Genomic DNA, 23,281 nt, shown 5'->3' with positions numbered 1-23,281 from the left:
GTCTCACCCTTGGGGCACCGAGTGGGCAGGGAGCCCCCCTCTTCCTCAGGGCCGCCCTGCGGGGAGAGGGGCCTGGGGGGAAACTGCACAGGGTTGGGGAGCGCCCTGAGCACCGAACTGGGCCCAGCACTGACTGTGGGGGGAAAGCACCCCCTGCTGAACTCCTCTCACCCTGCTCCCTGCAGCCCAGCACCCCCTAGCGCTGCATTGGGGTCAGCACTGACTGCGAGGGGAGAGCGCCCCCTGCTGAGCCCCTCCCAACCCGCTCCCTGCAGCCCAGCACCCCCTAGTGCTGCATTGGGGTCAGCACTGACTGTGAGGGGAGAGCGCCCCCTGCTGAACCCCTCCCACCCTGCTCCCTGCAGCACAGCGCCCCCCAGCTCCCCACTGGGCCCAGCAGTGACTGTGAGGGGAGAGCGCCCCCTGCTGAGCCCCTCCCAACCCGCTCCCTGCAGCCCAGCGCCCCCTAGCACCTCACTGGGGCATTGTGGGTAATATTAACAGCCCTGCTTACTGGAAAACGCAACCCATTTTGTCAATTCTCAGGATTTTTCTTGGAAAGCTCCCATGGCAAAGCTGCTTAATGTAGCTTATGGGAGCAAAGCATCTTGCAGCCCAAGTCAGGATCCCGTGTGTCTCCCCCTCTTCCGTTCCCTGGGCTCAGGGTTCTGGGCGCTGGGCCCCTCGCATTGGAGGACAGAGTCCCCCCTCTCCTCCCCCCCCCATAAAAAACCTTCCAGTCTATCGGCTGAGTCCAGCGTCGCTAATCTCCTCTCTCTGCCCTGTGATCTCCAGCGGCTGCCACCCCTGTGGCTCACAGACTCACAGATTCCAAGGCCAGATGGGACCCGTGTGCCCATTTAGGGAGGGTCTACCCTGGGCACTTACCCTGGCACAGCTGTGTTGCTCTGGCGGTGTGAACCATCCGCACCACAGAGAGGTGGCGCTAGACTGACCGAACCCGCGGTGGGGAGGAATTCTTCCATCACCCCAGCGACCATCTGCCGGGGAGGTGGGTTACCGATGCCAACGGGAGAACCCCTCCCAGCGGCCCAGCTGAGCCAGTCTAGTATTTAATGAGAGCGGTGGACCCTTCCCAAAAATGGGGGGGAGGGGCCACCGGTGCCCAAACGGTGGCCCCACCCCACATACTGCACAAGCCCTCGCCCCCATGCCACCCCTTCCCCACGAGCCCCCACCTCCCACTCACCCCAAGCCCCCGTCCTCGCACCGTCCTCTTCCCCTGAGGCCTTCCCCTGCCCGACCTCTTCCCCCAAGACCCCTCTCCCCCATTGCTCACCCTTACAGCAGGTTAGAAGTGGTGGGGCCGTGACCCCTGGTCCCGCACCCCTGTATTTTAAGTGTAGACACGGCTGCAGGCCAGTTACCTTCCCCAAAATAATTCCTAGCACAGCTCTTTTAGGAAAACACTTGATCCTAATTTTAAAACAGCCAGTGATGGAGAATCCACCACGGCCCCCAGCCAGCGAGTTGCTCCCATGCTTCATCACCTGTTAAAAAAATCACACCTTATGTCTAGTCTGAACTGGTCTCGCTTCCAGTGGTGGATGCAGAGTTAGTGGGGCCCCTCCTTGGGACCCAGCCAAGAAAAAGCACATTCTCTCTTATCTCCCCCCCACCCTTGTTTTTCATTCTTTTTTTCCTTCATCCTCCTCCTATAAGTAATAGCAAGTAAATGAAAGTAAAGTTGACAGTTTTTCTAGTCTAATTTATTTCTCCACAGACCACTTGAAAATCGCTGGAGGTCTCGGCGAACCACTTAATGATCTTTCAAATATTGTTTGTACCGTTAGCTAACTAGTTCAAAGCACTTTGGATAAGAGCCCTTAAGAAAACATTGGGGTGCAGGGTCTGGGAGGGAGTTAGGATGCAGGAGGGGGCTCAGGGCTGGGGGTGCAGGGTCTCGGAGGGAGTTAGGGTGCAGGAGCAGGCTGGGGGTTGGGGTACAGGGTCTGACCAGGAGTTAGGGTGCGGGAAGGGGCTCAGGGCTGGGGCAGGAGGTTGGGGTGTGGAGCGCTTACCTGGGGCAGCTCCCATTTGGTGCGAGGGGTGCAGGTGGGGTGGGGGGGTTGCAGGAGTCAGGGAGGGCAGAGGGCTGGGGGGACGACGGTGTGCACCGGTGCAGGAGTCAGGGCTGGGGTCGTGGGGTGCTCCCGGCCCCCAGCCCCGCCCGCCGCCCTGAGAGCAGGCTGGGCTGGGCCCCTTTGGCAACCCGGTGCTGGTTCTGTGGGAAGGAGCAGAAAAGAGCATGGGGCTGCGGTATACGCTGGCATGGGATTTCTTTGCCCTGGTTTGCTGTAAGTGTGAACAGTGAGAGATTGCTAATCACAGGGCAGTGGGCGGGCTTATGCAAATTAGGAGCATACAGAGAAACCAGCCAGAGGAAGGCAGCTGCAAGACTTGTCTGTCTTTGAACAGAATTGTGTGTTCAGGGTTCTCGCTTTGAATCCTCCCCATGTCGGGGGAGTGACCTCACGTGGAGTCATCTAGCGATGGTGTTTGTTGCAGGGCTGGGAGCTGGTCACGGCGAGGTAGAGAGCATGGGATGCAGGGGTGGGTGCGCGTCACAGAGTCTCAGCATTGTTTCTCTGCTCTCTGAACTAAAATCAAGTGTAGAACATAGCCATTATATGAACCACGTACCCTCATCTCTCAATGTCTGTACTTTGACCTGTTAAACTTTTACCCCCAATGGGGGATGTTGCAGATTATGTATTCCTTATGCTATCTGATCCTAAACTGAATTTTGCACCCCTCGATAATCTGTACCTCATTCCCTGATAACCAGAAACTTCTACGCTTAAACTCTGTACCATTTTTTTTAATTTTAACATCATCTTAATAAAATTATTAAATTTGTTCTTATCAGTTTAATCTCTAATAGGCCCTGTCTAAGGACTGTGTATTAAATTGTTTTTTTGGAACAGGGGGCTGGGCTAGGAGCTTGCTCCCCCCTGGTATTGCAGTGCCATCAGGAACGATGCGACTCCCTTGGGAGAGAATCTTCTGGTCAGAAAAACAGAAAGAGTTTCACTGGGATGGTGGTTCTTTAAAGGGGATTTTTTTTAAATAGTTGAAAAAGCTGAAATCTTTGGCTCAGGGCTGGAGATGTGTGTATGTATGGGGGGAGGGGGAACTTGGGTCTGGGTAGCAGCACATGAGAGCGGAGACCCCCTGGTCTGCGGCTCCCTTCCCTTGGCCTTTTTCAAGGGGCCCCAGCAGCAGTGCACACCAGGGACTGCACCTGCCCGGCGTCCAGAGGCGCAGGACAGGTGCAGACGTGGTGCCCGGGGCCGCCAGCGCCAGCCTGCAGCAGGAGTCCTGGGAACCAGCAGGAGCGTGGCTCACCGGCTGGCAGAGCACAGCTCTTAAACAGCTCCCTCCCTGCTCTCCCCCCGCAGCGGTCCCCCCTGCAGGGAGTGCTGGACGGTGCTGGGCCGCCTGGCCCTGGGGCCCCCTGTAGTTGGGGGGGTCGCCCATGCCAGTGTACTGTTTGTTTCATTGTAAATCCGCCTCTGCTTAAGGGCATCAGACCCTTGTCTGGTGTCAGACCCTTGTCTGCCAGGAGTCCTTTATTAGCGAATTTCTGTTCCCCGGGCTGGAAGGGCCCTGCTAGACTGGGATCAAGTCACCCTTGAGCCTTCTCTAACAGATCCAGCCCCTGGACAACTACCTACAGAGGGAAGAGCCAAGGGCCCCTCCCCATGGCCTCTGACTGGTTGGGGGCTGGGCTTTATTAGGTTCCTGGATTCCCCTTGGCTTCAGAGCTAGCGAGGGACTCCTGGGTTCCTTGGGCGTCCCCCAATCCACCAAGGCTGCCTGCCCCGTGTCCGCTGGCTGGCGGTGACGCTGCATGCTGGCAGACAGGCCTGCCTGTGTCAGCAGCCTGGCACCTGCTGGCCATGGCAGGGGATACGGCAAAAAGGATTTACCTTAAAGGATGCGGTGAGGAGGAAATCGGTTCTATTGTCCCGGCCTGAAACAAAGCTTCACTAAAAACACCTGCATGGGCCAATGGGGGGACACTGAGCTATTGACTCAGCCTGCTGCCGGTGTGCTGGTTTATTAACAATCATAAGGAATTAATTATTTTATGCATTCTGGTAGCGCCTCAGAGCCCCAGTCATGGGTCAGGCCCCCACTGTGTCAGGCGCTGTATATTTTATTGCTATTAGGTGTGTTATGGTGGCACCTTGGTGCCCCAGTCTTGCACCAGGCCCCCATTGCGTTAGGGGCTGTACAAAGACACCCCAAGGAGTGAAATGGGTTCATTTTTTGTTCCGTGCTTAGCCAGCCCCTGGCACAGCCAGGTGCTGACCAGTGACTGGGGCTCCAGGACAATACAGTAAAATGAAGAATCACCATCATTATTATTATTAATTACTCGCTCCCCCCACAGCCTCCTGCTAATTCTTTAATTTGTTTCAACCTTTGGAAGCCGACTGGCTGGACAGTTTGACCTTTTGTTCCTAGTCAGCTTCAGGCTTGGGTCCCAGCCACTAGGTCAGTGAGGATCTTGGGGTCAGTGCTTGGTCCCCCCTCAGCTTCCACCCCTGAAGCGAAAGGAGTAATGCTGAAGCCAGCAGCAGTAGGGCATTATCATCCTCTGACATGTGCCGGCCACCGGACAGGGTCAAAGACCCACAGACACAGGGGACTTCCATTCCCCTTCCTCTCATGGCAGAACAAAGGGTCACACCTCACAGCATTAACCCGGGGTTTGGGGCACAGGCGCAACGGACCCATGCTGGAGTCACAGGGTCACAGCCTGAATCCATCACTATGAGAGGGGGGAGCTGCCCTGGGTGTAACTGACACAGCGATGCTGCCTGAGTCTGCTGAGAGCCTGAGCCCCTCGCTGTGAGAGGGGGAGCTGCCCCAGGCATCCCAACGAGATGCTGACTCCCAGTCCCACTGCTCCCGGGGCCCGGACAACCCCACCCCAGCGGAGGACTTTGTGCAGAGCAGGAGAGGAAGAGCACTTGGAGTCAAGCTCCATGCGCCCATCAGCTGTTGCGGTAAGCGCTGATCCCCTCGGCTGCCCAGTGTCCCCACCTCACTGGGGTGGAGAGAGGAGCTTGGGTGTGGGGAGGGGAAAGTCCCCTTTGTCCCTGGCCATTGCTGCTGCTCCCCTGAGGCTCAGGACCTTCTGTTGGGGGCAGGGAGCCAACAGAAGGGGGTGAATCTTGCAGCCCCATCCCCCATGAAGCCTGGTGAACCCCTCATCAGTGGGGAGATAACAGGGGATCCTAAAAGAGACCTAGACCTAGCCCGCTTCCCTACCCTTTCTCCGCAGGACTGCTCCTTCTCTGACCTGCCTTCCCTCCCCACAGGAAATGCCAAGGTCCAACAGGCAGCCAGAGGCAAAATGGGCAGGGTATGGAATGAGCTAGAGGCGGTGTGTGGAGATAGATAGATAGATGGGTGTATGGCTAGATCAGATAGATAGATAGATGGGTGTATGGGGATGGATGGATGGTTAGATCAGATAGATAGATGGGTGTATGGTTAGATCAGATAGATAGATAGATAGATAGATAGATAGATAGATAGATAGATAGATAGATAGATAGATAGATAGATAGATAGATAGATAGATAGATGGGTGTATGGTTAGATCAGATAGATAGATAGATAGATAGATAGATAGATAGATAGATAGATGGGTGTAGGGGGATGGATGGGGTGTATAGATAGGTGTGTGGGGAGGAATAGCTCAATGGATCGATCACTCTGGAGACTTTCCCACCCCACTTGAGGCTGGGGAGCAGCCCCCCCGTTGCCAGGCTCAGGGGTTCTACATCCTCCAGCCTGCGGTGGTGGGGGGAGGAAGGACTGGCAGGGGGACCCAGGCAGGGTTGCTACGGAAACCGAGCGCCCTTGGCCTGCTGGGAGCAGGGCTGGGAGTGAGCATGCCCGGTGCCGGGGAATGGGAGGGGACGGAGGCAGCCGGGCGGAGGAAGGACAGGGGAGGCTGGCGCCAGGCTGCAGCAGGGGCCAGAGTGGGCAGGGGCACGCATTGCGGAGTGGGAGGGCACAGACACCCCTCCCCAGCAGAGCGGGGGGCTCGGCTTCATGCCGGGGAGGGAAGGGAGCAGCAGAGAGGAGGTCAGACTAGATGATCATGATGGTCCCTTCTGGCCGTAAAGTCTCGGAGTCTCTGAGATCTGCAGGGCACTGTCTTGCCTGGCACCGTGCCCCCTTCCTCTAGCACCACCGTGGGGCCCGCCTCGCCGTGCAGGGTATCCACGCCCTCTGGGGACCCCCCCCAGCCGCCCCTCCCCACTGGGCGCCAGGCATGCCCGGGGACGCCGAGGAGATCACCCGTCTGCGCAAGCCCCGCTTCTCCTACGAGGAGAACCAGATCCTGATCCAGGAGGTGCGCGCCCACTACGCCAAGCTGTACGGTGCCCAGAGCCGGCAGGTGACGGTCGCCGAGCGCCGGCGTGTCTGGGAGGGCATCGCCGCCAAGATCAACACCATCACCAGCTGGAAGCGGACGGGCCAGGAGGTGCAGAAGCGCTGGAATGACTTCAAGCGGCGCACCAAGGAGAAGCTGGCGCGGGTGCCCCATTCCACCCAGGGCGCTGGGGGAGCAGCTGCCAGCGAGGAGACCTTCTCGGCGGAGGAGGAAACCATCTTCACCATCCTGGGGCCCGGCGTGGTGATGGGGCCCGGTGGGGCGGAGCAGCACCCCGCAGCCTTCGCCCACAGATACCACCATGGCTCTGGTGAGTGCCCGCCCCAGGATGGGAACGTGCCACCCACCGGTGGGCAGGGCCGACTCCCCCAGCCAGGGACAGCGGTACCACCAGATCTAGGGGGGCTTGGTAATACCCCCTCATGAACCAGACAGTAATTGGGGAATTTGAGGGGGCACTTGGAGCTGCGTCGCCTCACACGGGGCTACCAAGCTAAGCACCGTGGGGTAGAGTCAGAGCTGAGATGAGAGCCCGTCTGGTGCCAAGGGAAACCCAGGTGCTGTGGGGTGGGAGCTTAGTAGGGGGCACTCTCCCCTCGCCATAAGTCCTGACCCCAATGTCCCAGTGCAGCACCAGGGGGTGCTGTGCTGCAGGGAGAGGGGTGGGGGCTCAGTAGGGGGGCACTCACAGCTCAGTGTCTGTGCTGACCCCAGTGGGGCAGTAGGGGGCGCTGTGCTGTAAGGAGCGTGGCAGGGGCTCAGCAGGGGGCGCCCTCCCCTTGGTCAATGCTGACCCCTGTAGGGCACTAGGGGGCACCGTGCTACAGGGAGCGTGGCAGGGGCTCAGCAGGGAGGGCTCTCCCCTCGGTTAGTGCTGACCCCTGTGGGGCACTAGTGGGTGCTGCACTACAGGGCTGTTGGGTGGGGGCCAGCAGGGGGTGCTCTCCCCTCAGTCAGTGCTGACCCCTTTGGGGCACTAGGGGGCGCTGTGCTGCAGGGACAGGGGTCAGGGGCTCTGTCCCCTGGCAGCCAGCACCAGCCCCCCTACGGTGTGAGGGGGTGGAGTGGGGCCCAGCAGGGGTGCACACACAGTCACTCACAGCGCCCCCTAGCATGACACTGGTGCAAGACAGAAACCTCGACTGACCCACTTGGCTGGCTGCTTCGCCCTGAGCTCTGCCTGGGTGAGCCGAGCTTGCTGGGACTCACACCATCTCTCAGTGGGGCAGGTCCTTCGGGGCACAGCTAGTTAATTAGTACTGACTGTGCCACCAACCTGCCCTGCTCCTCACAGCTCCACTCCTCACTGCTGCCCGCTCTGGGATCAGAACCCAGGAGTCCTGGGCCCAGGCCACAGCGGGTGCAGGGCATAGGAGGTGGGGGCAGTTCAGCTCTGCTGAGGCGGCCACTTGTCCTGGCAACAGGACCCCCGTCCCCTCTGGGAGCCAAGCAGGATGGGGTACGAGGAGGCAACCCCAGCTCCAGGACAACTTCAGGAGGGCTAACCTCTGGGGGACGGACGGGAGGGGGGTGGTTCCGCCCCGCCCCCCCCCCGGGGGAATAGACCAGAGGGGACAGTCCCGGCCACCACCACTTCTGGGGAACAGATCCCACCCTTTGGGGGGGGACGCACACTTTGGGGAGCGACCTGCCCTGTGTCCAGAGCCCACAGCCGACGCTCTCTCTTCTCTCTCTGCAGAGACGCTGGCTGGGGGCAAGGTCTCCTCCAGCCCCAAGCCCTCGGTCCAGCCCCCGTGCTGCGCCCTGGATGGGGTCCTGCTGCGGCCAAAGGAGCGCGACTCGCCGGCCCCCCCCTCGGTGGAGCCCTCCCTTCAGATTGTGCGGCTGGCACCCTCGCCAGCCGGGCTGGGCTGCCGGCCCCACCCGGGACACTCGCCCACGGAGCAGCTGGGCAGGGAGCGGCCCCTGGGCTCCCCACCCCCCCGGCGCCGGCGTCCGCACTCTGAGCCACCCCCAGAGCCCTCGCTGGATCTCCTGGCTGCCCAGCGGGAGACGGCCGAGGCCATCCGTGACCTGACCTACACCATGCACCACAGCCTGGACCGTCTCACCAACGTGGTAGCCGCCCTCCTGCCCCTCCTCCCGGCCCAGGGACCTGGCCTGGGCGCCCCTCGCGGGGGCCTCTTCCACCAGCAGGCGCCCATCGGCTCCCCACTGCCAGCACCCCCCACCAAGAGCCCACTCCCTGCCGAGACCTTCACCACCAAGGTGGAAATGTCCTCTGAGCCAGCGGAGAATGCGGGACAATCCCAAGGGGGCCTCCCCGCCGAGGCCCCCTCCTGCTGCAGCTCCCCGCCACTGAAGCGAAGGAAGGGGATCCCCGCTCGGAAGCGTAGGGGGCGCTGGAAGAATCTGTGACTCCCCAGAGCTTGGGGATCCCCCATGGCGGATCCTGCCCCCCAAAGTAGGCGGGTGCAGGGCACCAGCCACGGGACAGCGAGAGTTCAGTCACTTGAAGGGAAGTTCTCCTGCAGCCCCCCCGCAATCCGATCATCCCACATACCCCATGGTGCAGAGGACGCCCCGTCTGCTCTAACAGAGAGCGATTCCCCCTCCACCCCGGGGCTTTGCTACAGTGGATGAGCTGAGTGGTCAGCAAAGCCCTGGCAAAAGGGCTGAATGTGTCTGCAGATGGAAATCGGAGACTGCCACACCCTCTGCCGGTGACCCTCAATCCCAACCCACAGGCTCCCCCCAGCTCTGCCAGGGCCCTTCACTCCAGACCCACAGCCCCCTGCCAGCCCAGCCCTGGGCTCCCCCCACCCCCGACCCACAGTCCATCTGCTACTCCTGTAACTGGCCAATGCCACTAAATTGTGTCCAGGCAGGGGCAGGTTTATAACATGGGTAAACACTGTCCAGGAGTCAGGTGAGATCCCCAACCCCACAGGCCAGGACTGAGCCCCAGGGCACGGAGAGGCAATAGGTGCCTTCCTCTGGGTTCCCCTTTCACTTCTGTGTCTGTCTTGGTGCTCCCCTGGAGGGATCCGACAACACAACCCCGCCCCATGCCCCAAGGTCGGGATCCGTGTCCAGGCTTCAGATTCCAGGTCTGGGTTCAGATTCAGCGTCCAGCCCAAGGTTTGGGGTCCCTCTTGGGTGTCCCACAGTCCCCCCCCCAGCGACAGACCACAGGGGTGGGGGGCTTTTATACGCCTGTTAGCAAGGCGCCGGGGAGCAAGGGGTTAACGGCCCAAGTGTCTGTGGGGGGGGGGGTGGATTTCAGCCCACATGACCGGAGGGGGTGGGGTGTCAGGTCTAGTCTGTCCTTCCTGCGTCACATCCCCCAGAGGTCACCCAAAGGAGGGATAGCGGCAGACACCCCAGGGCCCCTGCCTGGGAAGGCCTCGCTCGGGGGTGCCCATTTGCACCCCTTGGTCCAGAGACCCCCCCGCCCCCCGGGACACGCAATAAACTATTTTCATACTGAACCCTGCGACCTGTGGGGCGTCTTCGGGGGAGGGGGAACTGCCGGGGGGGCTATTGGTGTATTGCCACGGGTACCCACTGATCTCACCAGACACCCCTCCATCCCGCCACACCTCCCTCCACACCCCTGCCCAACCCCTGTCCTGCCCTCCATCTATCCCTACAGCACCCCTCTATCCCTCCCCCCACACCTCTCCCTCCACCCCCCCTACAGACACCCCTCCATCCCACCACCCCTCCGTCCCTCCCTCCATCTATCCCTACAACACCCCTCTATCCCCCCCACACACCTCTCCCTCCATCCCCCCTACAGACACCCCTCCATCCCACCACCCCTCCCTCCACACCCCTGCCCAACCCCTCTGTCCCACCCTCCATCTATCCCTACAGCACCCCTCTATCCCTCCCCCCACACCTCTCCCTCCACCCCCCCTACAGACACCCCTCCATCCTGCCACCCCTCCGTCCCTCCCTCCATCTATCCCTACCACACCCCTCTATCCCCCCCCACACCTCTCCCTCCATCCCCCCTACAGACACCCCTCCATCCCGCCACTCCTCCCTCCACACCCCTGCCCAACCCCTCTGTCCCACCCTCCATCTATCCCTACAGCACCCCTCTATCCCTCCCCCCACACCTCTCCCTCCACCCCCCCTACAGACACCCCTCCATCCTGCCACCCCTCCATCCCTCCCTCCATCTATCCCTACAACACCCCTCTATCCCCCCCACACACCTCTCCCTCCATCCCCCCTACAGACACCCCTCCATCCCACCACCCCTCCCTCCACACCCCTGCCCAACCCCTCTGTCCCACCCTCCATCTATCCCTACAGCACCCCTCTATCCCTCCCCCCACACCTCTCCCTCCACCCCCCCTACAGACACCCCTCCATCCTGCCACCCCTCCGTCCCTCCCTCCATCTATCCCTACAACACCCCTCTATCCCCCCCCACACCTCTCCCTCCATCCCCCCTACAGACACCCCTCCATCCCGCCACTCCTCCCTCCACACCCCTGCCCAACCCCTCTGTCCCACCCTCCATCTATCCCTACAGCACCCATCTATCCCTCCCCCCACACCTCTCCCTCCATCCCCCCTACAGACACCCCTCCATCCCACCACCCCTCCCTCCACACCCCTGCCCAACCCCTCTGTCCCTCCCTCCATCTATCCCTACGACACCCCTCTATCCCTGCCTGCACACCTCTCCCTCCATCCCCCCCTACAGACACCCCTCCATCCCGCCACCCCTCCCTCCATCTATCCCTACAACACCCCTCCATCCCCCCCACACACCTCTCCCTCCATCCCCCCCTACAGACACCCCTCCATCCCGCCACCCCTCCCTCCACACCGCTGCCCAACCCCTCTGTCCCTCCCTCCCCCCACACCCCATCCTCCATCCCTCCTAGAGACACCCCTCTATCCACCCCCCACACATTCATCCCTCTCTGCTCTCTCCTGCCCCCACTCCTCGCTCCCCCCCACACCCCTACCCCGCCCCTCCACCCCAACACCCCTCTAACCATTCCTCCACCCCCACCCCTTTGTCCATCCATCCCCACACTCCCACATCTATCCAGACCCCACCCCACCCCACCCCCTTTCTGCACCCCTCTCTCCCACTGCCCCACACACATGCCATTCCCAGCCCCAGCACGCCCCTCACCGGGGTATCTGGCCTCCAGCCCCCCCCAGGGCGGGGGCTGCGGTTGCAGCGGGCGGGCCGGTCCCCCCTTGGGGGCCGACCGGGTGGGGAGGGGGGTCACACGCGGATGGATCCTTCCCCAACCCCCGTTTCCCCCAGACTGGGCCGGGTCCGCGGGGCGCCGCTCGGCCACCTAGGGGTCGGGGGGGCCGCGGGGCATTCTGGGAATCGTAGGCTCTCTCGCACCCCTCCCCCCGTGGCAGGACGGAGCTATTAACCCTTCCGGGGCTGGAGCCCCGCCGGCTTCCCCAGTCAGGGCGAGAGGGAGCGAGGGCCGCGCCCCGCCGGGGCCAAACCCGTCCTGAAGGAGGGATGGGAGGAGAGAGAGAGAGAGGGAGGGAAGGTAGAAAGAAAGATGGATGAGTGTGAAAGGAAGGATGGACGGACGGACGGCAGGCGCTGGGTGCGAGGGGCCAGTGCTTGGGGCAGGGGTGACTCTGAGCCCCCCAGGCAAGGAAGAGGGAGGGTCTGTGTGTTTGGTGCCACGCGGTTCGCTGGGTCCCACCCCAGAGGTGGCTGCATTCAGGCCTCTATCCCGCCCCACCCCTACTCCTTGGAAGGCGCCGGTCGACCACCCCTCATCCCCCTCTCATTTACTGCATGGCCTCCTCCCTGCCCCCTGCTGGGGCAAACCATTGGGGCAGGGGGCGCTCCATAGGGGGCACTCTCCCCATCCAGAGCCTCCGGGGGGGTGACTCCAGCCCCTCAGCTGTGGGGCGGGGGTCAAACCAGCTGGGAATGAAGTGGGGAGCCCCTGGGTTGCTGCTATCACTGTGCGATCTGGTGGGGCCAGCCTCAGTGCGATGTGGGATGGGGGCTGGGAGCCAGGATGCCTGGGTTCTATCTCTGGCTCTGGAGGAGGTGTGGGGCGGGGCTGGGAGCCAGGACACCTGGGTTCTATTCCTGACTTTGGAAGGGGAACGGGAGCTAGGCCCCGGCTCTGCCACTGACTCACTGGGTGACCCTGGTCAAATCCCTTTGCTGCGCCAGGCCTCAGTTTCCCCCCTTAGTATAACAAGCCCGGGAGAGGAAACTGCACCAAAACATTCATTAACAACATCCTTAACCACCCTGGATGGGCTCTCACGAATGGCCCGTACTCCCGCAGGCGGGGGGAGGGGTCCGGCTGACGACCCCAGGCCAAGGCGGGGGAGGGGTCCCAGCCAGGCATGTGCCCCTTTAAGACGGCCCCGGCGGGCGGGACTACATGTCCCAGCAGGCGCCGCGGCGGAGTTATGTAAGTTTCTCCATGAGCAGGGCAGCAGCCGCAGCGGGCGGCAGAGCGCGGATCGGGCCGCTCCTTGGCTGCGCGGGGCCCTGCGCGGGGCGCGCAAGGCGCGAGGGGGCGGCGGCGGCGGCGGCGGCACCATCATGGCCGCGGTGCAGGCGTCCCGCCGGCAGTGGTGTTACTTGTGCGACCTGCCCAAGATGCCGTGGGCCATGATCTGGGATTTCAGCGAGGCCGTGTGCCGGGGCTGCGTGAACTTCGAAGGGGCCGATCGCATCGAGTTCCTCATCGAGACGGCGCGGCAGCTCAAGCGCAGCCACGCCATGCAGGACGCCCGCTCGCCGGGGCCCCAGGCCGTCAAGCATGCCAAGGACGGAGGGCCCCTGGACAGGGCCGGGCTGGAGCGCTACGAGCGGGCCCGGGGGCCCGGCGACTACACCCTCAGCCCCCGGCTGCCCAACGGCCTGGCCCGGGCGGAGGACGGGGGGCCCGAAGGCAGCCGGCAGAGCCCCACCGCCCGGCGGGCGCTGATCGGCCCCGTGCCGCCCAGCTTAGGGCTGATGGGGGCGCCGCAGGGCTTGCTGGCCGCCGTGTCGGGGCTGGGGGCCCGGGGGCCCGGCTTGGGCTTGGCCGCCTCCTCGCCCCTCCTGGGGGAGCTGGGCAAGGCGCGGGGGCCCTACGGCGAATACGAGAAGCAGCGCAATGTGGAGTGCCTGGCCGAGCTGAGCGAGGCCCTGCGGGGCCGGGCGGAGGAGTGGCACGGCAAGCCCAAGGCGGTGCGGGAGCAGCTGCTGGCCCTCTCGGCCTGCGCCCCCTTCAACGTGCGCTTCAAGAAGGACCACGCGCTGGTGGGGCGTATCTTCGCCTTCGACGCCGCCCCCCGGCCCGGCTATGAGTTCGAGCTGAAGCTCTTCGTCGAGTACCCGTGCGGCTCGGGCAGCGTCTACGCCGGCGTCCTCGCCTTGGCCAAGCAGATGTTTCACGACTGCCTCAAGGACCCCGGCAAGGTGATCTCATCCGGCTACAAGTACCTGGAGTACGAGAAGCGCCACGGCACCGGGGACTGGCACCTGCTGGGGGAGCTCTTCACCGAGGGCGTCCGGTTCTTCCGGGACCCCCCGGCCCCCGAGGCCCTGCCCCAGCAGTTCCTAGACAGCAGCTGCGCCATGCTGCCCAGCGCCCTGGTGCGGGCCATGCCGCCCCGGGCCGTCATGCGGCGCCGCAAAGCCTCCCCGGAGCCGGAGGGCGAGGGGGGCGCGGCGGGCAAGCTGACGGGCGAGGAGCAACAGCAGAGGCAGAACTGGCTTCCCCAAGGCTCGGCCGGGATCTACTCGCCGGGCATGGCCCACCTTGCCACGCCCGCCGGCCAGGCCCCCGGGCCCGAGGGCGCCCTGCGCAACGACCCCTCGCCCATCACCGCGCTGAAGAACGTCGCCGACACCCTGGGAGCCGGGCAGTCGCCGAAAGACGCCAACCCCGTCCACTCCACCACGGCCCGGCAAAACAGCGCCAGCCCTGCCTCGCCCGCTGCCTCGACCCAGCACCGGCTGGTCCCCCGCAATGGCGAACCTGGGCAGGCGCCTTCCTCGTCCTCCTCTTCCTCCGGGGCCCACTCGGCCGGCGGCACCGACTCGGCCGGCGCCCAGAGCGCCCCCGATTCCTCGGGCGGCCCCAGCAGCGCCCCCCTGTGCTGCACCATCTGCCACGAGCGGCTGGAAGACACCCACTTTGTGCAGTGCCCGTCGGTGCCCTGTCACAAGTTCTGCTTCCCTTGCTCCCGCGATTTCATCAAAGCCCAGGGGGCGGCCGGCGAGGTCTATTGCCCCAGCGGGGAGAAGTGCCCCCTGGCCGGCTCCAACGTGCCCTGGGCCTTCATGCAGGGAGAAATCGCCACCATCTTGGCCGGAGACGTGCGAGTCAAAAAGGAGCGTGATCCGTGAACCGAGAGCCGGGAGGGGGGATCGTGGGGGATCCCCCCTCGCCTGTGATCTGGGGGCCCCCTGGCAGCAAGAGGCCTCAGGAATAACTGGCGCTACAATTAACTTATTGCCCTTTTTAACCTTTCCCAGTCTGGGGCCCTGTGTATAATCTATTTTTTAATATTTCCATAGCACTCTTATATATGAGGTCATATCTACATAACCGACTGGGGGGGGGAGATTGCGTGTGTGTTTGGGGGGAGATGGGAGGGTTTGCTACATAGCAGCATAAGGGGTTTGAGGGTGGGAGTGGTAAGGGACAGAGCGAGGCCCAGAGCCCGTTTTGGGCCACCCATGGAGATGGAATCTCTCTTTTCCGCCCCAGAGGGCATGCAACTGGGGCAGGGACTCCCTGCCTGTCTGCTAATGTGTCTCAGGCCTGGCAAGGCGTCACCCCTGGGGTGAGGGTGCCATGTGTCAATCTCCGTGGCTCACTGGGGCTGTGGCTCCTGCCAGTCGATGGAAGCAGCTGAGAACCCACAAACTCGCTCCATGCGAGGAGGGGGGAGAGGGATGTGAGCTTTGCCTGTCACGGTCCTGGGTCCGGATCGCAGCTGGTACCCCCTAGAGGGGAATGGCCCCATATCCCATCCCTTGCTCGCTCTCCCAGCCAGGGGGGCAGTCCGGGCCTTGGGGCCAGACTCTGGGCACCTTGTTTAGCAGCTCAGCTCCTGGCATTCTGGGTTCCAAGGTTTGGGGAACTCTTTCTCCCTCCCCCCACCCCCTCTTGTGGGTTCCCCAGCCGGGCCCATAAGGGAGCCCCCCTTCCCCTGGGGAGAGCAGCACAGGGACCCTGTGAGGTGAAGGGTGACCAGCTGTGCCTCCTTACCACCCAACTACCTGTGCCAGTCTGCTCACTCCTGACTTGCAGCCCCCTGCTAGCACAGCCCTGGGCTCCCCCCAGCTCTGCCAGTACCCCTCACTCCCAACTTGCAGCCCCTTGCCAGCCTAGCCCTGTTTCCCCCGCCCCCAGCTCTGCCGGTGACCCTCACTCCTGACCTGCATCCCCCTGCTAGGCCAGCCCTGGGCTCCCCCACTGGCTTGGCTGATGCCCCTTGAGCCCGCCCCGCAGCCTGACTGGGAGCCACGAGCAGAGGTTGCTTGGCTGAATGGTGTGGATGGGGGGGAGTGAACGAGACCCACCAGACTAATGTCACGTGAGCCCTCAGTAGCGCACAGAGTTACAGCTGAGCCCGCAGCGAGAATTACCCCCCCACACCCCCCCGATATTCAGGTGCCAATGCACAGCCATTCCCCACTAATCCTTTCGAGCGGGAGTCAGGACTCCTGGGTTCAATTCCCTATATGGGGCTAAAGCTGGGAAGACACTGCCCTGGAAAGATTTGAGGTTCCTGTTGTTTGAATGGGGGAACCCCAGCTTCCTTGGCCAGAGAAACAGTTTTGAGAGGAGATGGGGTTGATTTACAGTAGGGCCTACCTTTATTGTTGTTGTTGATTGTAGGATCCAGGCTGTCTGGGAAGGAGACAAGGGGATGACAGCCAAGATTCCTGGATTCTGTCCCCAGCTTGGGGAGGGGAGTGGGGTCTAGTGGTTAGAGCAGGGGGCTGGGAGCCAGGACGCCTGGGTTCTATCCAAGGCTTTGCTACAGGTTTGCTGTGCAGCTGTGGGCTAGATACTTCACCTCTCTGGGCCTCAGTTTCCTTCTGTCAAGTGGGGAGGCTGGCCCTGTAACTGCTCAGCCAGCCTAGGGCTGCGATGTCCCCCTTTGTCAGTGCTCCTCTTTCAGAGCCCCCCAGTAACAACCCAGGGGCACTCCTGAATCCCCATGACAACAAAGATCCTTGTGCAACCCTACAATAACAAACCGGCATCCCGTGTCTCCAAGGACAAAATTAATAAGCAGTGGGGAAAAGGAAGAGGAGCAGTTCTGTGGGTGACCCCTCCCCCCAGCTCAGCCAGCGGCCCCTTTAAGGGGTCCTTGCTGATTTCCGGTCCCCACCCCCACCACTGGATTTCCATTGTAGGCAACAAGCGTTCCTTGGTGGGCAGCACAGTGACCTGAGATGGCCTGGACACCCCAGGGAGCTGGGAATAAGGGGGTGGGAGAGAAAAGTGCCTAGACCCCGGTTTCCATGGGGCACTGACCTCCCCGCCCCCTCCCCCCCACACACGCACCCCGTGCTCCCTGGGGCAGGGGAATCTTAATACCAAAATGCTGAGCAGACGCACACGGAAATGGGGCCACGTCTGAGGGGCTGTGTGTTGGGGGCACCCCGTGGTGTGGGTGGGCCAAAGGTAAAAAGGGTCTGGGGCAGGGGAATAGAAGATTCCCTCTCTTTTAACTGCTCCCCTGCAACGCCTGGCTTGGGGGCCCCATGGATCTGTCCTCACCTGGCTTGGGGGCCCCATGGGGCTGTGCCTTGGCTGGGAGGTTATTTGGGGGGAGATTCTTGTGTGGGGGGGTCCCACTGGGTCTCCCTGCCATGCCTGGACCCAGCGGGATGGGCCAGGGAGGTTCCTATGGGTGCAATGGGGGAGCAGGTGTCGGGAGGGGGGAGTGTAGGACACGGGGGTGTCTGGTGAGGGGATGCTCCCAGCTTCAGGCACCTCTGGGGGTTGGGGGGGGAATCAAATCAGCTTGTGATTCTCTTTGTTTTTTGTCAATAAACTGATTCTTCTGTTTGTTTTTGTTTAAAGAGCAGGTTGGCTGGTTCTTGGGGGAGGCAACGGGGGGGGGGCTTTCCTTGGGGGGGAGGAGGGCACTTGCCAGGGCAGTAACAGGATCGGGGGGCATGAAGCAGATGCTGGGAACACCCCTACCTTGTACCTGGGATGTGTTCAGTTTTAAGGAGCTAAGGGGGGGGGGGGGCTGGGCAGTGTTTGCATGGGAGTCCCTCGAGGGGGAAATTCCAGGTGCTGCAGGGAGCAGCATGGGAGCCCAGCAGGGGCCGCTCTCCCCTGGCTCTCAGTGCCAGCCCCAATCCTCTGGTACAACGCTAGGGGGCGCTGTGCCTCAGGGAGCAGGGTAGACTCAAGGGTTAGTGCGCAGGGCTGGCAGTCAGGACTCCTGGGTTCCTTTCCCGACTCCGCCACTGACCTGCTCTGAGCTGGGCAAGTCCCTTCTGCCCTCTGGGTCTCATGGGCCCATCTGCCCCGGGGGCTGTTCTGAGTGTGGAGATCCTAGAATCCCAGGGCAGCCTTGGCCTCTCCCGGTACTGGGACAGTGCATGGGGCCTGCCCTTCATCTACTCCAATCCCTCTGGGGCCCAGGGCTAGGAAATCTGGTAACATTTGATGCCAGGAATCAGTCCCACAGATGGTGCCAGCGAGACAGCCCTGTGGCCCGACTACCCCCGGGTTCCCACTCGCTGCCCCTGCCTGGGAGGGACCCCCACAGCCAAAAGGGGGGCTCGGGACCCGGGGACTGTTCAGTCCTCAGCTGCTCTGCTGGGGCTGCCAAGGAGGGACCTGGCTGGTGCCGGTGAGGGGGGTGCATCCCTCCTGAGCCAGCCAGTGCCCCACCCTGGGGCTGGATGGGAGCCAGTGCCCCCTAGAGGGGAAAGGCCCCATGCACCATTCCCTGTCCCAGCCAGTCCCTGCCCAGGGGCTCTATCTGCAGGACACTGAGCATGACCCCCCCCCCCATTTCTCAGACCCCTGGGTTGGCTCAGTCCCTGGGTGCTGGCTTGGGCAGGGTGCAAGGGCCCATTGCAGTGACCCAGTCAGCCAGCAGGGGGAGCAAGTCTCATGTACCTCCAGGTGTCAGCAACAGCTGGGGTCTGGCCAAGAACAACCTGTCTCCTGCCTTGTATGGGGCTGCAGGGGCCCTGCACTGAGGACTGGACAGGCCCATGGCTCTGATCTGGGGGTTGGATCTGGGGCTAGATGGGTCCCGGCTTTGATCCGTGGGCTGAATACAGGGCTGGATGGGCCCGTGGCTCTGATCTGGGGGGCAGATACGGGGCTAGATGGGCTGATGGCTCTGACCTGGGGGGCGGGGGGTGGATACGGGGCTGGATGGGCCCGAGGCTCTGATCCGGAGCATTTCCTTGTGGGGTGACGAGGAGGTGAGCCAGAGGTGGGAGAGGCGGGTTGCCAACTGTCTAATTGCACAAACCCAAACACCCTTGCCCCTCCCACTGCCCTGCCCCTTCCCCAAGGCCCCGCCTCTGCTCACTCCACCCCCCCATTCCTCTGTTGCTCACTCTTCCCCGCCCTCACTCACTTTCACTGGGCTGGGGCAGGGAGTTGGGGTGCAGGAGTGGGTTGGGCTTGGGGCATGGGGCCGAGGGGTTTGGCGTGTGGGAGGGGGTTCCAGGCTGAGCCTAGGGCCAGGGATTTGGGGTGTGGGAGGGGACTGCAGGCTGGGGCAGGGGGGTTGGGGTGTAGGAGGGGGTGCAAGGTGTGGGAGGGGGCTGGGGCTGGGGGTTGGGGTGCAGGAGGGGGTGCAGGTTTTGGGAGGGAGTTTGGGTGGGGGAGGGGGTTTTGGGATGAGCCTGGGGCAAGGGGTTGCGGTGCAGGAAGGGGTTCAGGGTTTGGGTTCTGGGAGGGAGTTTGGGTGCAGGAGGGGGCTCAGAGATGGGGTGTGGGCTCTGGGAGGGAGTTTGGGTGCGGGAGTGGGCTGGGGCAGGTCGTTGGGGTGCAGGGGGGGTTCAGGGCTGGGGCAGGTCGTTGGGATGCAGGAGGGGGTGCGGGCTCTCGGAGGGAGTTTGGGGGGTGGAGGGGGCTCTGGGCTGAGCCTGGGGCAGGGGGTTGGGATGCGGGAGGGTGTTCGGGATGTGGGAGGGTGTTCATGATGTGGGTTCTAGGAAGGAGTTTGGATGAGGGCGGGGGCTCGGGCAGGGAGGTGCGGGATCCGGCCCGACAGCACTTTCCTCAGGCAGTTCCCGGAAGTGGCCGGCATGTCTGGCAGCAGCTCCTAGACTCAGGGGTGGCCAGGAGGCTCTGCACATTGCCCCGCCTGCAGGCACCGCCCCTGCAGCTCCCATTGGCTGTGGTTCCCTATTCCTGGCCAATGGGAGCTGCAGAGTTGGCTCTCGGGGCAGGGGCAGCACGCGCTGTGGAGACCCCCTGGCTGTGCCTCCTAGGAGTTGCTGCCAGACATGTTGGCCGCTTTTGGGAGCCACGCGGGGCCAGGGCAGGAAGGGAGCCTGTCTTACCCCTAACAATGAGGCGTCCTTGTGGCACCTTAGAGACTAACAAATTTATTTGGGCATAAGCTTTTGTGGGCTAAAACCCACTTCATCAGATGCATGGAGTGGAAAATACAGTCAGCAGGTATAAATACACAACACATGAAAAGATGGGAGTTGCCTTACCGAGTGGAGGGGTCAGTGCTAACAAGGCCAATTCAATTAGGGTGGATGTGGCCCATTTCCAACAGTTGACAAGAAGGGGTGAATATCAACAGAGGGAAAATTACTCTTCGTAGTGACCCAGCCACTTCCAGTCTTTATTCAGGCCTAATTTGATGGTGTCCAGTTTGCAAATTAATTCCAGTTCTGCAGTTTCTCTTTGGAGTCTGTTTTTGAAGGTTTTTTCTTGAAGAATTGCCACTTTTAAGTCTGTTATTGAATGTCCAGGGAGCTTGAAGTGTTCTCCGACTGGTTTTTGAATGTTACAATTCTTGACGTCTGATTTGTGTCCATTTATTCTTTTGCGCAGAGACTGTCCGGTTTGGCCAATGTACATGGCAGAGGGGCATTGCTGGCACATGATGGCAGATATCACATTGGTAGATGTGCAGGTGAACGAGCTCCTGATGTGGTTAGGTCCTATGATGGTGTCCCCTGAATAGATATGCGGACAGAGTTGGCACCGGGGTTAGTTGCAGGGATTGGTTAGTGTTGCTGTTGTGTGGTGTGTGTAGTTGCTGGTGAGTATTTGCTTCAGATTGGGGGGCTGTCTGTGAGGACTGGCCTGTTTCCCAAGGTCTGTGAGAGTGAGGGATCGTCCTTCAGGATAGGGTGTAGACCCTTGATGATGCGCTGGAGAGGTTTCAGTTGGAGGCTGAAGGTTACGGCTAGTGGCATTCTGTTACTTTCTTTGCTGGGCCTGTCCTGGAGTAGGTGACTTCTTAGCCCCGCTGCACCACCGGACTTTTAGTGGCCTAAAATCTCCCGGATTGGCTTCAGTAGCCTCCAGGAGATGGAGCCCGATTCCGGGAGACTCCTGGCCAAACCGGAAGGGTTGGCGACCCTAGCTCCCAGCTGCGCTGCCAGGGAGTCCCACGGCCCTTCGAGCCCGACTGGCATGGGGCTGTGGGCCTGGCACCGGCCCTGCACTGTCCCACACGTCCCGGGGCTGCAGCTGCAGAGGCCCGGACGGCAGGACTGTTTGGGGTGTGGCTGTGTCTGCTGCTGGCCACCCCAGCCTGTCCGTGGGGTGAGGGAAAGAGACTCCCCACCCTCTGCCACTTCCCTCGCCTGGCAACTGGGGCTGGCCCCAGTGCGGCTCTAGGGCCCTGTGCTGGTGGTGACAGCTCGCCCCGTGCCTTGGGCTGTGCCTCAGCCAGGGCTGCCCAGTGCCCCATAGTGCCGGCCCCTGCCGCAGTGGGGCGGGGCCCGCGGAGGGCCAGGCCGGGCAGGGACTATGCGATAAGCCCCAGGAACTGGTGATAAAGGTGACCGCACCCTCCTGCCCAGCTGTGCCACTCCCCCACCCCACCCAGCACGTCCGCCCAGCCCACCTGGGGGGGTGAGTCAGAGATGGCCAGAGTCGGGTCCCCCCCCCCCGACCCCATGCCTGTCCTGCCCCCTGCTCTGCCCCTCTCCTCCCTGCCAGCTTGGTGTGGTTCTGGGTGCGTTCCCCCTCCCACCCTCAATGCCCCAGTGCTGGGGTCTGGACAGGGACCCCCCTAATCCACTCCCCTGGGGCTGAGACCCCCCCCCGCCCCGGACACTGACACTGACACTGTCCCACATCCACAGTAACGTCTGCAGGGGCCTTTGAGATCCACACGGGAAAATTCCCCCCCTCCCCAGCTCTTCCCCCACCTCCTCCCCTGCCCCTCTGGAGCTCAGCCCCCCCCCCCCCCCACACACACACACACATGAGGGGCCAGTCTCAATCTGAGCTGCTTTCTCCCATGGCAGCTGACACCCCCCCCCAGCTCTGGTCCCCCCTGTGATCTACTGGGCAGGGATGGGGGATGGGTCTCCCAGGGATGTGCTGTGCCCACATGCCTGGCATCTCAATGCCCTCCCCTGCTGAGCTAGAGGGGGTCTGGATGCCCCAGTGGGATGGGGGGAGCAATGGGGGGTGATGTGGGGGATTCTGAGCTGTGGGAGGGGGATGGAGGGGGCCTGAGCCATGAAAGGGAACGTGTGGCGGGGGTCACAACAGTGCAGGAGGGTGGAAAGGTGTGGGGGGGTCAGGACTATGCAGGAGGGGTGTTGGGGGATATTGGCTCTGTGCCCCCAAACCCGTGTCCCCCTCCCCCAATGTCTGTCTGCCCCCCGTCCGGCGTCCCCCTGACTCCAGGCTAGGCCCTGCTCTGCTCCTGCATCCGCTACCCAGCTCCAGCGAGGGCCCACACCGGCCCCGCTCTGCCCCTCGGCGGGAGGTCAGGAGCACCCGGGGCAGAGCACCACGGGCACAGAGCCCGGCTGTGCTGGCGGATGCCATCTGACCCCTCTGCTCCAGCGACGTGGCGAATGGGAGCTGCCTGCCCCCGGCCTGCCCCATCCACGGGGCCTTCTGCGCCCCCCCAGCCTGGCGAAGCGGGCCCGCCCCTTGGCACAAAGCTGGCCGGTTCTCAGAGCCTGTCCTCCCCCGCTTGCTGTGGGTTCATGGTGCTTCAGGCCGGGAGGGGCCATCAGATCGTCTAGTTCCCCCTTGGCTACGTCCCCGGCCAGCGAATTGGCCCCTGTACGGAGCCCAACCACTTGTGTGTGACTCTGGCGTCTCTTCCCAGACAACTCCAGATGGAGACTCCACTGCTCCCCGTGCAGCTGCTTAGCCTTGGCCCCCCTCCCTCCTGTGCTGACCCACGGCCAGGAGCCAGGGCCAGCGCAGGGGGCAGAGTTCAAGCTAGGCTGCGGGGGTGGCGTGTATCTGGTTTGCGAGGTTCACGTTTAACTGCTTTCCACCTTGGGGAAGGACACAAGACACCATTGAGCAAACTGACCAACGTTATGGGGCATGTAATAGAGAGAGAGAGAGAGAGGGTGGGTGGGGATAGATAGATAGATAGATAGATAGAGGGGTGTACGGGGATAGATGGATAGACAGAGAGAGAGGGTGGGTGGGTGAGGATAGATAGATCATAAAGGGGGTGTATAGGGATGGATAGATAGATAGAAGGGGTGTATGGAGATAGATAGATACATAGATAGAAGGGGTGTATGGGGATAGAGAGAGAGAGAGAGAGAGGGTGGGTGGGGATAGATAAATGATAAAGGGGGTGTATGAGGATGGATAGATAGATAGAGGGGTGTACGGGGATAGATGGATAGACAGAGAGAGAGGGTGGGTGGGTGAGGATAGATAGATGATAAAGGGGGTG

The 23,281-nt window shown here is 62.3% G+C and overlaps 2 protein-coding genes across 2 annotated transcripts; both read left to right on the top strand.

The window, feature by feature from the left end:
- The first annotated feature begins 5,729 nt into the window (after nucleotides 1-5,729).
- Nucleotides 5,730-9,894, top strand: MYPOP (Myb related transcription factor, partner of profilin). Its single transcript, XM_084612659.1, has 2 exons — nucleotides 5,730-6,752; nucleotides 8,142-9,894. Exons 1-2 carry the CDS (start codon nucleotides 6,320-6,322, stop codon nucleotides 8,819-8,821), a joined length of 1,113 nt encoding a protein of 370 aa, XP_084468785.1. The 5' UTR covers nucleotides 5,730-6,319; the 3' UTR covers nucleotides 8,822-9,894.
- A 2,946-nt stretch (nucleotides 9,895-12,840) lies between these two features.
- Nucleotides 12,841-16,038, top strand: IRF2BP1 (interferon regulatory factor 2 binding protein 1). The gene has a single exon (XM_084612490.1). It carries the CDS (start codon nucleotides 12,978-12,980, stop codon nucleotides 14,772-14,774), a length of 1,797 nt encoding a protein of 598 aa, XP_084468616.1. The 5' UTR covers nucleotides 12,841-12,977; the 3' UTR covers nucleotides 14,775-16,038.
- Nucleotides 16,039-23,281: the final 7,243 nt, after the last annotated feature.

Source organism: Lepidochelys olivacea (genome assembly GCF_965140295.1).
Source record: "Lepidochelys olivacea isolate rLepOli2 genome assembly, chromosome: 23".
NCBI lineage: Eukaryota > Metazoa > Chordata > Testudines > Cheloniidae > Lepidochelys > Lepidochelys olivacea.
Note: the sequence above shows the minus strand (reverse complement) of the source record. Positions and strands in the feature narration are given on the sequence as shown.

What these genes read in the sequence shown, in the direction of transcription:
- MYPOP (XM_084612659.1), top strand. Translation starts at nt 6,320, where the DNA reads ATGCCCGGGGACGCCGAGGAGATCACCCGTCTGCGCAAGCCCCGCTTC. An exon ending in CAGATACCACCATGGCTCTG is followed by an intron (nt 6,753 to 8,141) that starts GTGAGTGCCCGC and finishes CTCTCTCTGCAG; the next exon opens with AGACGCTGGCTGGGGGCAAG.
- IRF2BP1 (XM_084612490.1), top strand. Translation starts at nt 12,978, where the DNA reads ATGGCCGCGGTGCAGGCGTCCCGCCGGCAGTGGTGTTACTTGTGCGAC.